This window comes from Notolepis coatsorum (assembly GCF_963971535.1).
Source record: "Notolepis coatsorum genome assembly, chromosome: 3".
In the NCBI taxonomy this organism is placed as follows: Eukaryota; Metazoa; Chordata; class Actinopteri; order Aulopiformes; family Paralepididae; genus Notolepis; species Notolepis coatsorum.
Genome location: NC_140167.1, coordinates 45,845,280 through 45,858,842, shown reverse-complemented (window position 1 = coordinate 45,858,842; position 13,563 = coordinate 45,845,280). Strand labels below are relative to the sequence as shown.

Sequence of the window (13,563 nt, the reverse complement as noted above, 5' to 3'; positions counted from 1 at the left end):
CGATACCACAGGGAAAAAGGTTCAATCTTAAAATGTAAAAAAAGGAAGAAAAAAAAAGATAAATATATATATATATTTTTTTATAGATTTTGCTTTTCTCCTCAGCTTCTCTCTGGTACTATAAGAGAAGATAAATATAACACTTTTAAAACCCTTTGTTTATCTTTAGATCACACCTATAAAAATAACTAAATGATATAATCAAGATTGATTGATTGCAAATTGTATTAACAGATTGCAGAATGGGTACAATACAGTACAGCTCAATACACACAATTGTTAAGGGGATGCAGACCAGAGAAATACTTTTGTCTTGTTTACATCAGAGTCCCCCATTTTCAATTCATCATAACATATGACATTTAATTATTTTTTTATCAAACATTTTTTATTACCTTTTTTCAACTGCAAAGTAAAACTTTGTCAACATGTTTTATCTAATAAAATAAAGTTCAGTCTGTTCATCTCACTTCAATCATTTTTATTGCAGAACATGGTATTTTCTCAAGCAGGCAGATGTAAACACTGTAATCTGTGTTGCATATACAGTACCTGACAAACTGAACTGTTTGTATTACAGTCATATTCCAACTTAACTGAATGCACATGTGTGTGTGTGTGTGGACTACTGTACTATTACAGGTATTGAAATGAGCAATGCAACTTCCTTATACACATTTTATTTTATTTTTTTATAATTTTTATGAATAATTAAATATCGATATTGCGGGAAATGAGTATTATATAAAAGCAGCAGTGAAGCCAGACCAGCACTCTCAGGTTCAAAATTTAATGGCAGCCTGAAACAAACATGTTTCGGAAATATGTATTCCTTCTTCAGTGTTATAGCTTGCAATGGACTTGCAGTCAAGATAATGGTTATATACACACAGGTGGTTAATGATTTGGCAGGAAATGACATCACAGCGCAGGTGTGCCTGAGTCTATTGGTCCTCAATGACAAAAGAAAAGACCTATCAAAATAGAGTCTGTTAGTAAATACAAATTATACAAATATACCATGTATAAAAGACATATAAAAAGACATAAAAAACACAAAAGCAAAAGCAAAAATTGCATTACATTACCATACCAGACGAGACGCCCTCTCAAGGCAGATACCCTCTTCGAAGCCAGTCGAATTTTCGCGGAGAGCAGGACGCTCCTCTCCCTCCCAGACTGGCGAGGGATCCCGTAGGAAGACGAGGAGGAGCCAAAGAAAGAAATCCACGGTTCCGGTGATAAACATTGATTCTAACATTGATTCTAATATAGTAAACATTTCTGACGCACATTTGAGCGACCCACATCACAATATCCTCTCTAAAGGTTTATCGTTTGTCCCGGCTCGGAAAGCGGACTCCTTTACCACCAAAGTTGAGTTATTTAAGTTTTTTAGAAACACTAAGTTAAGAGCATTTTATGCCAGAGGTTTGGATAAGAGAACTCAATATGTTACTAATGAAAATGTGCCTATATGTGATGATGTTGATGAAAGGCCAGAAACAGAGCCGGATACCATTTGCTCCAAAAGAAAGGTATTTAAACCACGCAGCGTGTTTACCCCTCATCTCAACCCACCCTCAGTGGAGACATTCTGCAGATTGGTACAACTTGATGTCCTTAAATTATGTGAAACCAGTCACAAAGCCCACCTTTACCCTAATTTATTAGAATCAGAGTCAGCAGCTCTCAAGGATCTTATTAAGAACGATGATTTAATTTTTAGGAAAGCCGATAAAGGTTCCGGAATCGTGCTCCAAAATAAGAGTTTGTATGTATCCGAGATCAATAGACAATTGAACGATATTGAGGTTTATACCCTTTTAAATACAGACCCAGTATTTAAATTTTCCGCGGAAATTAAGACTACCCTTAAAAGCCTTAGATTGGCAGAGGTGATTACAGAAAATGAATTTAAGTTTATGTTCGTAGAGTACCCAGTTACGCCTATTATTTACACTTTACCGAAGATCCATAAGGATCTGGTTAACCCTCCTGGTCGACCGATCGTCTCTGGTATAGGTTCCGCTACAGAAAAAATCTCGCAATTTGTTGACTCGCATATTAAGGATTTGGCCTCTTCTCAGCGTGGTTATTTGAAAGACACTACTACATTTTTGAACAAACTTTCGACCTGTAATATTAGTCCCTTGGACTTATTAGTTACCATAGACGTAGTCAGTTTATACCCCAGCATTCCACATGCTGACGCGCTGGACGCACTGAGTTTTTATCTAAACTCGAGAGAGGAATTACTCCCCTCCACAGAAGCGCTAGTTAATCTAGCCGACCTAGTACTAACTCGGAATTATTTTAGATTCCAAGATAAATACTACTTGCAAAACAGAGGCCTCAGCATGGGCTCCCCAGCCGCTGTGAACCTAGCCAATCTGTACATGTCCAAGTATGAGTCTGACCACATTTTTAATAATAACCCGTTTGAGAAATTCGTCAAATCCTATATGAGATATATCGATGATATGTTCTTTATTTGGTCTGGTACATCGTCTGATCTTGATGCCTTCCTTGAGTACTTGAACACCTGCAGAGAAACTATAAAGTTTACATTAAAGTCTGATATACATACTTTACCTTTCCTAGATGTTTTGATCAAGAAAGCCCCGGATGGTATTTCTTTACATACAGAGGTCTTCAAAAAGGAGACAGACCGTAACTCATTCTTACATTATTCCAGTTACCACACTCCTGCCTTGAAAAATAGTCTACCTTTCAGCCAAATACTCCGTTATAGGAGAATTTGCGACACTGAAGATAGATTTACTGCACAAGCAGAAGTTCTAAGAAGCAGTTTTCATGACAGAGGCTATAGTGTCGATTTGACACGTAAAGCCCTGAATAAAACCAAGCTGATTGATAGGGCCTCGTTGTTTATCCCCAAAAAGAAAAAAGAAAACACAGACAAAGTATCTTTCGTGTCCACTTTTAGCCCCATTACGAAAGGCATACGGAGCATTGTCAATAAATATTGGCATATTCTACAGTCGGATCCAATAATAGGGACAGCGTTTCAACATTCGCCTAATTACTTTTATAAAAGACAAGCGAATTTATCCAACCTATTAGTTAAAACCGACTTGCCCGTAAGGAAACCTACACATTTTTTGTCTAATATCCCTGATGGAAATTTTCCATGTCAAGCCTGTGTACAGTGTCAAGGCATGATCAAAGAGACATTTTACACGCACCCGAAAACGAACAAAAAAAATACCTGTTAAAGGGCGTATCACGTGTAATTCAGCCAATCTGGTGTATCTACTAAAATGCCCGTGTGATTTTTCTTATGTGGGGAAGACAACCAGAGCCTTTAAAACAAGAATCAGTGAACATAAGTGTTCAGTGAGAAATTCAGATGTAAAGTCGTCAGTAGCTAGACACTTTTCCAGGTGTAAACATACCGTTAACGATCTCAGATACATGGGACTTGAGTTAGTCCTCAGGCCCGCGAGAGGGGGAGACAGACATAAGTTACTGTTACAACGGGAATGTTATTATATCCACCTGTTTGATTGCATAGAACCTAGAGGAATGAATGAAGAGAACGTTTTAACCTGTTTCCTTTAAGTACCTTTTATCTATATGGTTTAATCCAAGTGGTTGTTTCCTGCAAGAGGTATGTTTATCCTTTGATGCTTAAAAGAAAAAAGAAAAAAGTATAGGGGCTAAATTAGCCCTATAAACTATGGGCATGTTACATAGCAAGTTTCTGGTATGGTAATGTAATGCAATTTTTGCTTTTGCTTTTGTGTTTTTTATGTCTTTTTATATGTCTTTTATACATGGTATATTTGTATAATTTGTATTTACTAACAGACTCTATTTTGATAGGTCTTTTCTTTTGTCATTGAGGACCAATAGACTCAGGCACACCTGCGCTGTGATGTCATTTCCTGCCAAATCATTAACCACCTGTGTGTATATAACGATAGTTATATTAGTATTGGCTGAGCTCCCGCTCTGCGCCTTACGAGATACTCTATATCGCCTGTGATACCTAATGTATCTCCCACGAACAAAAACACATGCACCCCACCTGTATGGGGCCCCGCCCCTTATGGTGGCACCACCCATATAATCATGACTCTGGTCATGACACACCCTTCCTCGCCAAAAACCCGTCCCAGGAAAAGATCCCTCAAGAGGGAACTCAGGGCGCGCAGAGCGGGAGCTCAGCCAATACTAATATAACTAGGTTATCTACATAACCTATCGTTATATTTCGTATGGCATCGCTCCCGCTCTGAGCCTTACGAGATAATGGGGAAGAGCGGGTGCGAGACCCGACAGATGTACCCCCTGAGGACCCGTAAGCCCACATCAAGGGGTGCGGGGAGCCCTGTCACCCCATCCTTCCTAACGAAGGGGGGGCGCAGTCAACTCCACCTGAATGCGAACAAGAGGGAGCCAGAACCCCTTGAACACACCGTACAGGCGGAACCACGTGTGACTCAACACACTGCGGCCCATACCCATACACTCCCGCTACCCGACCAAAGGACGGGAAGCAGGAAAGGCCACAGACCCCAGAACCGCCTGGGAGACAGAACCCCCGGTCATGTCCATGAGGTAAAACCTTACAAAGGAGCCCGGGGAGGACCATGAAGCTGCAGCACAGATGGCCTCCACCGAGGCCCCACCCAGGAGAGCGGCAGAGGCAGCCACCCCACGAGTGGAGTGCGCCCTGACGCCCCCAGGGGGATCCTGCCCAGCCAGCGTGTAGCAGAGGGTAACACCCTCGCACAACCAATGGGACAGGCGCTGCTCCGACAGTGCCTTACCAGCACGAGCCCCACCGTAACAGACAAAAAGCTGGTCGGTAACCCTGAAATCCTGAGTACGGCTGAGGTAAATCCCCAAGCACGGACTGGACATGACAGGTGAAGGCCCGCATCTAACTCACCAGTGTGAGGAGGAGGACGAAACGCCTGAACCACAATATCCCGGGAGCGGAAGGAACTCCGGATATTCTTAGGCACGAAAGCAGGATTAGGTCGCAGAGTGACACCGCAATCGGTCCGAAAAGACAGGCACTCTGGACGTACCGAGAGAGCACAGAGCTCACCTACGCGTTTAGCGGAAGTGACAGCCAGAAGGAACGCGGTCCTGAAGGACAGCTGTCCCAACGGCGCCCGCTCGAGCGGCTCAAACGGGGCCAAGGACAACCGACCGAGGACCAATTGAAGATCCCAAGTCGGAGCCAAGGAGCGTTGCACCGGCTTAACGCGTCGAGCGCCAAGCAGGAAACGCTTCACAAGAGGGTGGCTGAACAAGACATCCCCTCAAACCCCTCATGATAGGAGGATATAGCTGCTGCATATACCCTCACCGTCGAAGCCGACAGTCTATCAAGGAGAGACTGGAGGTAACTAAGGACAGCAACCAGGGGGCAGGAGACTGAGTCCTGGCCCCCCGCCTTACACCACACTTGGAACATACGTCATCTGCCCGCGTAAGCGCGACAGTGGAGGGAGCATGCGCATTCCAGATGGTAACACCATCAGGATCAAGGACCTGCGCCCCTCAACGTACCCGTCCCAACAACTGACCCAACAGATGTATGGGGAAGAATCCCTGGCGGCACGGCATCGGTCCCAGACCTGTCTGGCCATGTCCAGACGCAATCCTCACCCGTCAGGATGAGGGCCGCCCCGCGACAGTACACCTGCACCCACATTCTCCCTGCCGGGGATGTGGGGAGCCCTTAGGCCGCGCAGATGGAGGACGCCCATAGCCAGCCGCCTGGTGCAGACAGGGGGAGCGTACTCCTCCCTGTCTGTCGATACACGACACTGACGTCGTATCGTCCGTCCTGATCAACACCATTTGTGGACCAGAAGGACCGCTTTCAACACCAACACATTGAACGTAGCGCAGACCGGGCAGCATGGTTTGCCAGCTGCCCCCTACTGCGTTGGCCCGACGCGTCACCAGCGAGGGAGGCGTCGGTGAAAGCGCGACATGAGACAGCGCCGTAACCGTCCTAGGACGGAACCTCCCGAGCGTGTTGACAACACGCTCTGAGATGGATGCCCATAGCCCTCCAACCGTTGACTGGGAAGAGGAATACTCTACATCCAGTCTACAGCAACCCCAGGCTGGTAGAGACCTGCCTGGTACGAGACCTGACGATCCACCTTGACCGCGAAGGACCAGAACGTCATCAGGGCAGAACACTCCGTAACCCCGGATGACGCAGAGGCCCCAGTGCGGCCTCCACGCACTTGGTGAAGATGCGGGGAGCCAGAGAAAACCGAACGGCAGCCTCTGGTACTCATACGCTAACCCTGCAAAGGAAGCGTAGGTAAGCCCTAGGATGGAAGATCGGGGATGCGCATACGCATCCTACAGGTCTATGGAGGAGAACCAGACCCCCACCTGACAGTGTTCAACAGGTAGGAGACGATCCAAAAAATGCTGAACCTTCCCATGGGACAGGTCCAGCCTGGGTCTTACACCCCTCCCTCCCGACTTCTCGGGCAGAGAACACCGGGAGGAGAACGCCACGACGATGGCTTGCTTCGTCCACAGAGATTGGATCCCGTCGACCAGAGCTGTCCCTGCTGGAGACCCCGACAACAGGGTCTGTACCAAACCTGAAAACGGGTGGGGTTGTGTAAACACAAGTCCCCGCCTCACCATTCTCTCCATCTACCTCGACATATGGTACTGCCGTAGTCATATGTGACGACACTCCCAACGCACCCGCCGTCACGTGGCGCAGGTCCGCCAGGAACTGTAGATAGTTGGCCCGGTCCCCCCCGCTGTGCGAAGACAACCCTGGAATCGTGCGAGGAGCGCGTTCCGTGTCGGAACACCTGACCCTGACACCACCCACGAGGCAATCGCACCCAAGGGGGAACCCCGACAGAAAAAGGGCCTGTCTGATACGGGGGGCTTCCGATCAAAAAAGCCCCCCCACTGAACACCCCTCCAGAACATGCTGAAGGAGTTGTTCTGCAGCCGGACATGCAAGGTGTAAGGCCCCCATGGGTTCCTACACACCGTAGCCCTGCAGTGATATCACTACCACCTCAAACCATGTGAGCTGCGACCACTTGCCAATATTCCAGGAGTGGGAGCACCAACATGATACCTGGCCTGGCGAAGGCGAGGCCGGGGAAGCCCGCACTGTGTGCCTCAAAAGGTTTCGAGCCCCCCTGCTGACAACACTTAAGTTGACAGACGTAACACCAGGCTCAACCAACACAGTTCAAGGTGTGGGAGCCGCTTGACAGCACAACATTCTCACGGACAGACCCAGGCTCAGCCATCAACTGGGTGTCAGCCCCTGTCTCCATGAGAAGCGAAGAATGGGGCCGCATACGCTTCAATGAAGGTTCGCGGCCCGCAGCCAAAGGAGAACGCTCAGAGCCCCGCTTCTGGGGGTACCAGAGAGAGGATTGAACGGGGAGCGGGCTGCTCGCGGCAAAATGACGACGGAGTGGTTTACCAACACCGAAATCACCCAAAATGGCCGATCCCTCGGCCGCCAAGACTGTCGGCCTCGCGATACCCTGTCGATTCTCCAACCAGGGCACCACTGGCGGGGGAAACATGGCCGCCTGTCGAGGGCCCCGTCATCGCCGCTGACGAGGCCGTGCTCTCTCCTCTTCTGGCTGCGCGGTGTGAGGCGGTGTAGGGCCTAGGACAATACCGCCCGCGCTCCAGCAGAAGACCAAAATCCCCTGCGGAGAGGGGAACCCTGAGCGGTTATAGCTTGCGGCTGGGTCAAAGCTAATAACGTCAACATCCTCGACGGAGTGGTTTACCAACACCGTGCGCGATGTGTCGACGTCGGCCGGCCCTCAAGGCCCCTCCACCAGACACCATTTCTGTAATAGAAAAAACACCAATTCGAACACAGTTCTAATCGTTGCCAATTCCATACCGTGGCGGTACAAGCCTTAACAGCCCACCAGCCACTCGCCAGGCCGACCATGGTGTCGGCCGGGCGGGGCATTGTTTCAATATATCAAAAACAAAGGACTGACGTTAACATGGAGCACCAGTGGTGATTGCAAACAGCACCCTCCACTGTGGTGTGGACCATGAAAAGGTTAAATGAATAAAAGAGCTAAACCACAAAAACTGTAGAATGAGCAAACCCATACACACAAAGTTTAAGGGGAGACGGACCAGACCCGTCTTCATTCAAAATATTCACAACAGAACACCAGCCCTAGTTTAGCCCATTTACCAAAAAAGGTAAACAAAGCCCCCCCCCCGCACTACTCCCCCAGTATACCGATTGACCGTCAGTATGAATGGTTTGAGAGGAGAGAAAGCTGTAGCAAGACAGCCTTCTCATAGCAGAGTGACAAAATGAAACAATAGCCCCCTACACAGGGCCGCCCCAGGAGATGGGGGCCCTCGCGTCTAAAAACGCACAGGGCCTCACATTTCTCCCAAGCGGCCCTGCCCTTATACTACTGCAGCCTAACGCCAGGCAATGTGGAACCCAAGACAACAATTGCCTGTGCACAGACACGCAACATGTTTACCATGTCGGCTGGACCCATAGCCCCACTACCCGACGCCAACCCAGATGGGAACACCGTTCAACAAACCCCGCCGGAACACAAGGTAATACCTGGCTAGAACCTAGCCACGACCTACCCCGTTGTCAACCCATTTACCCGAAAAAGGTAAATAGAACTCAAAACCCCACAACAGCTACCGACTGACCTTCATTGATGAACCGGGCAAGAGGCGGGAGAGTGACAACATCTCACGGCGGAGACATTAAAACAGCATAGCAATTAGCAGTAGTGATAGCATGCGGCAGTAGCGATAGCATGTTAGCATAGCTTTAGATGTTTTAGCAGCACGCCCAAGACAGCTTGGAAACCGTTCCCTGCAGAGAACGTTCACCAAACCATCTTGCCCCTGGCACCAACACACAACAAGGTTGTGTTAACAACACAAACCAGCATTACTAACACTAATACCCATGCCTGAAGACACAGGGCCTACCTGAGTACAAGCTGGCCCGACAGCCAGCCTTGTACAGCTGAACCTCGATGTGCAGTCATCAAACGAGGAACATCCCAGGCCCGTCGTGTCGCCGAAAACATGCGTCGAAGATGCCAGGGGCCAGCAACCTCCGGTAAGCTTCCAACATTATTAATCTTCCTTAATCTTTTCACTCCGCTAGCTCGCATGGTGCATAGCATCCAGTACGCTGGGACGAAAATAGAGGAAGGGTGTGTCATGACCAGAGTCATGATTATATGGGTGGTGCCACCATAAGGGGCGGGGCCCCATACAGGTGGGGTGCATGTGTTTTTGTTCGTGGGAGATACATTAGGTATCACAGGCGATATAGAGTATCTCGTAAGGCGCAGAGCGGGAGCGATGCCATACGAAATATAACCATTATCTTGACTGCAAGTCCATTGCAAGCTATAACACTGAAGAAGGAATACATATTTCCGAAACATGTTTGTTTCAGGCTGCCATTAAATTTTGAACCTGAGAGTGCTGGTCTGGCTTCACTGCTTCTTTTATATAATACTTAATGGGATTTCAGCACCCAGTGTCGTATCTTGAGAGCGCGGTCTAACTTGACATGGGAAATGAGTATTGAAATATTCAGAATCGATATGTATCGAAAAATCTATATTTTTGACAACACTAGTGTACAAGTGTACAAGTATAGCAATACCAACATGTGTATGTGTGCATGTTCATATGCATGTGCATTGTGCACGTGTGTGTGTGTGTGTGTGTACAAGCAATACCAACATGTGTGTGTGTGCATGAAAAGCTAATGCATTTTAATAAGAGGAACCAAGAAAGAACCACTTGTGGATGCCAGAAAATGTCAGCAAGTAGCAGATGTAAAAACAGAGTGTGAATATAGCTTCTCCCGTCCACCCAGGTGTTCAGTTCCATTCATGCAGGCAGCCTCCCTCTGTGTAATAGAACATAATAGATGGTTAGAAGTCCCTTCTCGACTCATCAATCACTCAGACGCATAAAGATCTACTCCTCAGTCCGATGCCCAGAGCCCCGACAGAAACCAGGTGCCATAAAAACACAGTGTAGCAGATGTTTGTAGGATTTGCTATACCACACTAGCGAGTCTAGAAATACATGGATTTCATTGTAGCTGAGGGAGTATACTTTGCAAAGGTGAGTGAGTGAGTGAGTGAGTGAGTGAGTGAGTGAGTGAGTGAGTGAGTGAGTGAGTGAGTGAGTGAGTGAGTGAGTGAGTGAGTGAGTGAGTGAGTGAGTGAGTGAGTGAGTGAGTGAGTGAGTGAGTGAGTGAGTGAGTGAGTGAGTGAGTGAGTGAGTGAGTGAGTGAGTGAGTGAGTGAGTGATTGGATGAGTGACCACAATTTGCCATGCATAGCCCACGGTGGCACAAGACACCAAAGCGTCCGTGAAGTGAAGTGTCAACTCTGGAGCGAGCAGGAGCCTGGCTGTTCCGATCACATGTAGAGGCGTTTGCGGTCTAATCAGTAAAACATGGCCGCTGAGAGGAAAACCGGCTGTGCTTCCTGGCGCTTTGGCATCTGGTGTCTCTCTGGTGTAATGTTATGGCTGCGACTAGGAATTGCATCCCAGCGTGCTTGAAATAGTGGCGACTTGGTTCACCTAGGACATTGCACCACCTTTCTAGGTGTAGGACCTCTAGGTTTCTTCCACCACATAATGATAGGTTGCCTGTAGCGATGGTCATTGGTCCCTGGACACTGCTGTGCACACAGGAATAGACCTGGTACAAGAATGAGTAGGAATAATCAGCATTGCCACAGGATGTCTGAGTGATGCTCTTAACCAGAGGACTCTGAAAGTTAGTAATTCAAGTAGGTTGTTACTGGAATTTATACACTTCAAATCTCACTCTCTGCTATCTGTCCCACAATGTCTTTGTCAACCTCTCCTCTCCTCTCCTCTCCTCTCCTCTCCTCTCCTCTCCTCTCCTCTCCTCTCCTCTCCTCTCCTCTCCTCTCCTCTCCTCTCCTCTCCTCTCTCCTCTCCCTTCCTCTTCCAGCTCCAGAAGCTAAAGCGCTCCCTGTCCTTCAAGACCAAGAGTGGTCGCAGCAGGAGCGCCGACAACTTCTTCCGGATCAACAGCGACAACAAGACGGAGCTGCTGTCCGACATGAGCAGCAGCAGCACAGGTCACCTGAGCCACGTGGGCATGGCCCCGCCCCACTCCACCCACCTCGTTCCCCCGGCCATCCCCAACGCCCCTCCGTCCTCGTCGCATTCCCCGGCACGCAACCCCCTCATGATGGACTCGGCGGGACACTGCTTCATGGAGCACATCTTCAAGAAGCCCACCTTCTGTGACGTCTGCAACCACATGATCGTAGGTATGTCGATGATGAGCCCCCCCCCCCCCCCCCCCCCCCTCACCTCTCTTGTGTACGGTCCGAGAGCAAAGTGCTGTGTCAATGTAATGAAGCGATACAAACATCACAATTTGGTGTATTTAACTCTAGAGTGCATTGAACCTTTGGACTCAACTGGTTTAATTTGACCTACTCAGAAGCATTTTATATGACCTAAACATAAAATGTGGGCCACTTATTAGTCAAACGCTCACCCCGAAGTTGGTTAACGTTCTAATAAAATGCTTCTGATTTTGTATGACGTAATATACAATTCTTCTAAGTCAAACGAAATGACATGACGTACCGATGCCCAGGAGATCTAAAGTTAATTCCAGTCTATGTGCATCTGCCCCGGGTTAAATGTAGGCTACTCTTGTAGAGTATAGACTAGTCTTATAGAGTATCCTAGTCTTAGAGAGTCAAATATCCATTTAACCAGATTGTAGCAGCGGAACGGTATTCCGCCAAAGATGCTCACGAGTGTTTAGCATGTCTATGGTGTTCTGTACAACTCTTGCTGTCCAATGATAATGATTTAAAGGGGAACTATCTTATAAATGGCCTTTTTCAGTGTTTAGCATTGTTTCCTAGCTATGTGGACTTATATTAATATGATCTATGTCTCTAATTCTCATATTGGCGCATTCTTCCAATTCTCCTCTCACAATATTCACCCTCACTGAACTGAGTCATCTGAAAATGTGATGATTTGTGATGTCAGAAAGACACCGCTGCATGTTAATGTTCAGGCGCCGGCGCCGCGGCGCAGTGGTTTAGGTGGCCAGGCTCAAAACGGCTCGAGATCTTGAGGTAGAAAAATGCTGTTTTTGAGTACTTGATTAGAAATACAAAACAATGAATTAAAAAAAAAATATAATTACAGAGGTGTTCCATAAACTCACAGGAATTGTGTAAAAGTGCCCAAATAGTGAAAGAAATAGTAAAATAGTTCCCCTTTAAGGAAACATCTGGGACGTCATACAATCCCAGGGAAATCTGACATTCAGTGCCAATACAGGAGTCAGTTTATTTTCCAAGCAGCACATTCAGCAAATGAACTGAAATTGCATGAATTAATTAATTAACCTGGAAGACAGACAAGACAGATATAACATATCGCTGCTGTCGGGACAAAACCTCATAACTCCATTTTTTGAATTTTTTTGTTTATTATATAAATCAACTCCGTAGATCATCCTCCATATGTGTGTGTGGGTTTTACAAAGTTTAAACAATGGGAAAGCATTAAACCGATCATCTGTCTAAACCTCCTAACTCTATTCACCCTCAAATCTGTGTTAGTTTTTTTCATCTGCTGAAAAGTTGGGTTTTTGGAGTTATGAGGTTTTGTCCCGACAGCAGCGATATGAGATTTGTGCCTCATGTCTCCATCGTAATTTTCCAGATTTTTCCAGATTGTGAAAGTACAGAATGTAAGCTTTCAAATGATGTGTCATACAATCATACAAATCTGAAAACTTCTGAAGAAGATATGCTAATTTTGAATCTTGTGAAACCATTTCTTAGTGCAGCAAGCATATATAATGGCTATCAAAGATAGTCTAGAATTTAACACCTTCGCAGGTAAAGCACAGGGCGTGAACAACAGGCCCCGCCTAGCCAGTTTGTTCATAGCTGTGGTGAGCGTCTGGCCGTCCATCGTGACAAGCAGCTCAACAATAATATCAACAGAGGCCATGTGTGTTATTTATGGGTGTCACTTGAAACTCAGAGGACACTCCGGTGGCCAACGAAAGCACTCGTCTTGATTTGCATGCACATTTCTTTTAAACAAAGCAATGTTACTATTAGATACTATAACTGTCAAACTGTGATAAAAAAAAAAAGAAAAAAAATATACAAATATTCTGGTGTGATTTCCATGATTCCACCACTCCCGCTGGTCACATTATGGTTGGGTGGACTCTTTTTAAAATAAATATTTTTTATACAAAACGCTTTATAGTACCATCAGTGCAAACATTTAAAACCCTTAACTCTGGCAGAGTCATGACCGCCCCAGTACCAAGCCCCCTGTGAACCAGACCAGCCGTGCTGTCTGATTATGTGTCTGTTAGGCAGCGCAGGCACCACCGCAGCCAGCTGAGCTCCAGCTCTACAACTCGTCTTCCCCCTTCACCAGATGCTCCGGTTTCCTAACCTTGCATGGCAGCTGGCTTCGCGGGATCGCGAAACC

At 47.0% G+C, this 13,563-nt stretch overlaps 1 protein-coding gene across 1 annotated transcript in view; it reads left to right on the top strand.

Annotated features, from left to right (window-relative positions):
- The window catches only part of stac (SH3 and cysteine rich domain), a 148,747-nt gene that overhangs the window by 15,359 nt on the left and 119,825 nt on the right, over nucleotides 1–13,563 (top strand). The window contains exon 2 of the mRNA XM_084310067.1: nucleotides 11,021–11,345. Within this exon, the coding sequence (XP_084166193.1) occupies nucleotides 11,021–11,345 (325 nt within the window). The remainder of the gene's footprint in view (nucleotides 1–11,020; nucleotides 11,346–13,563) is intronic.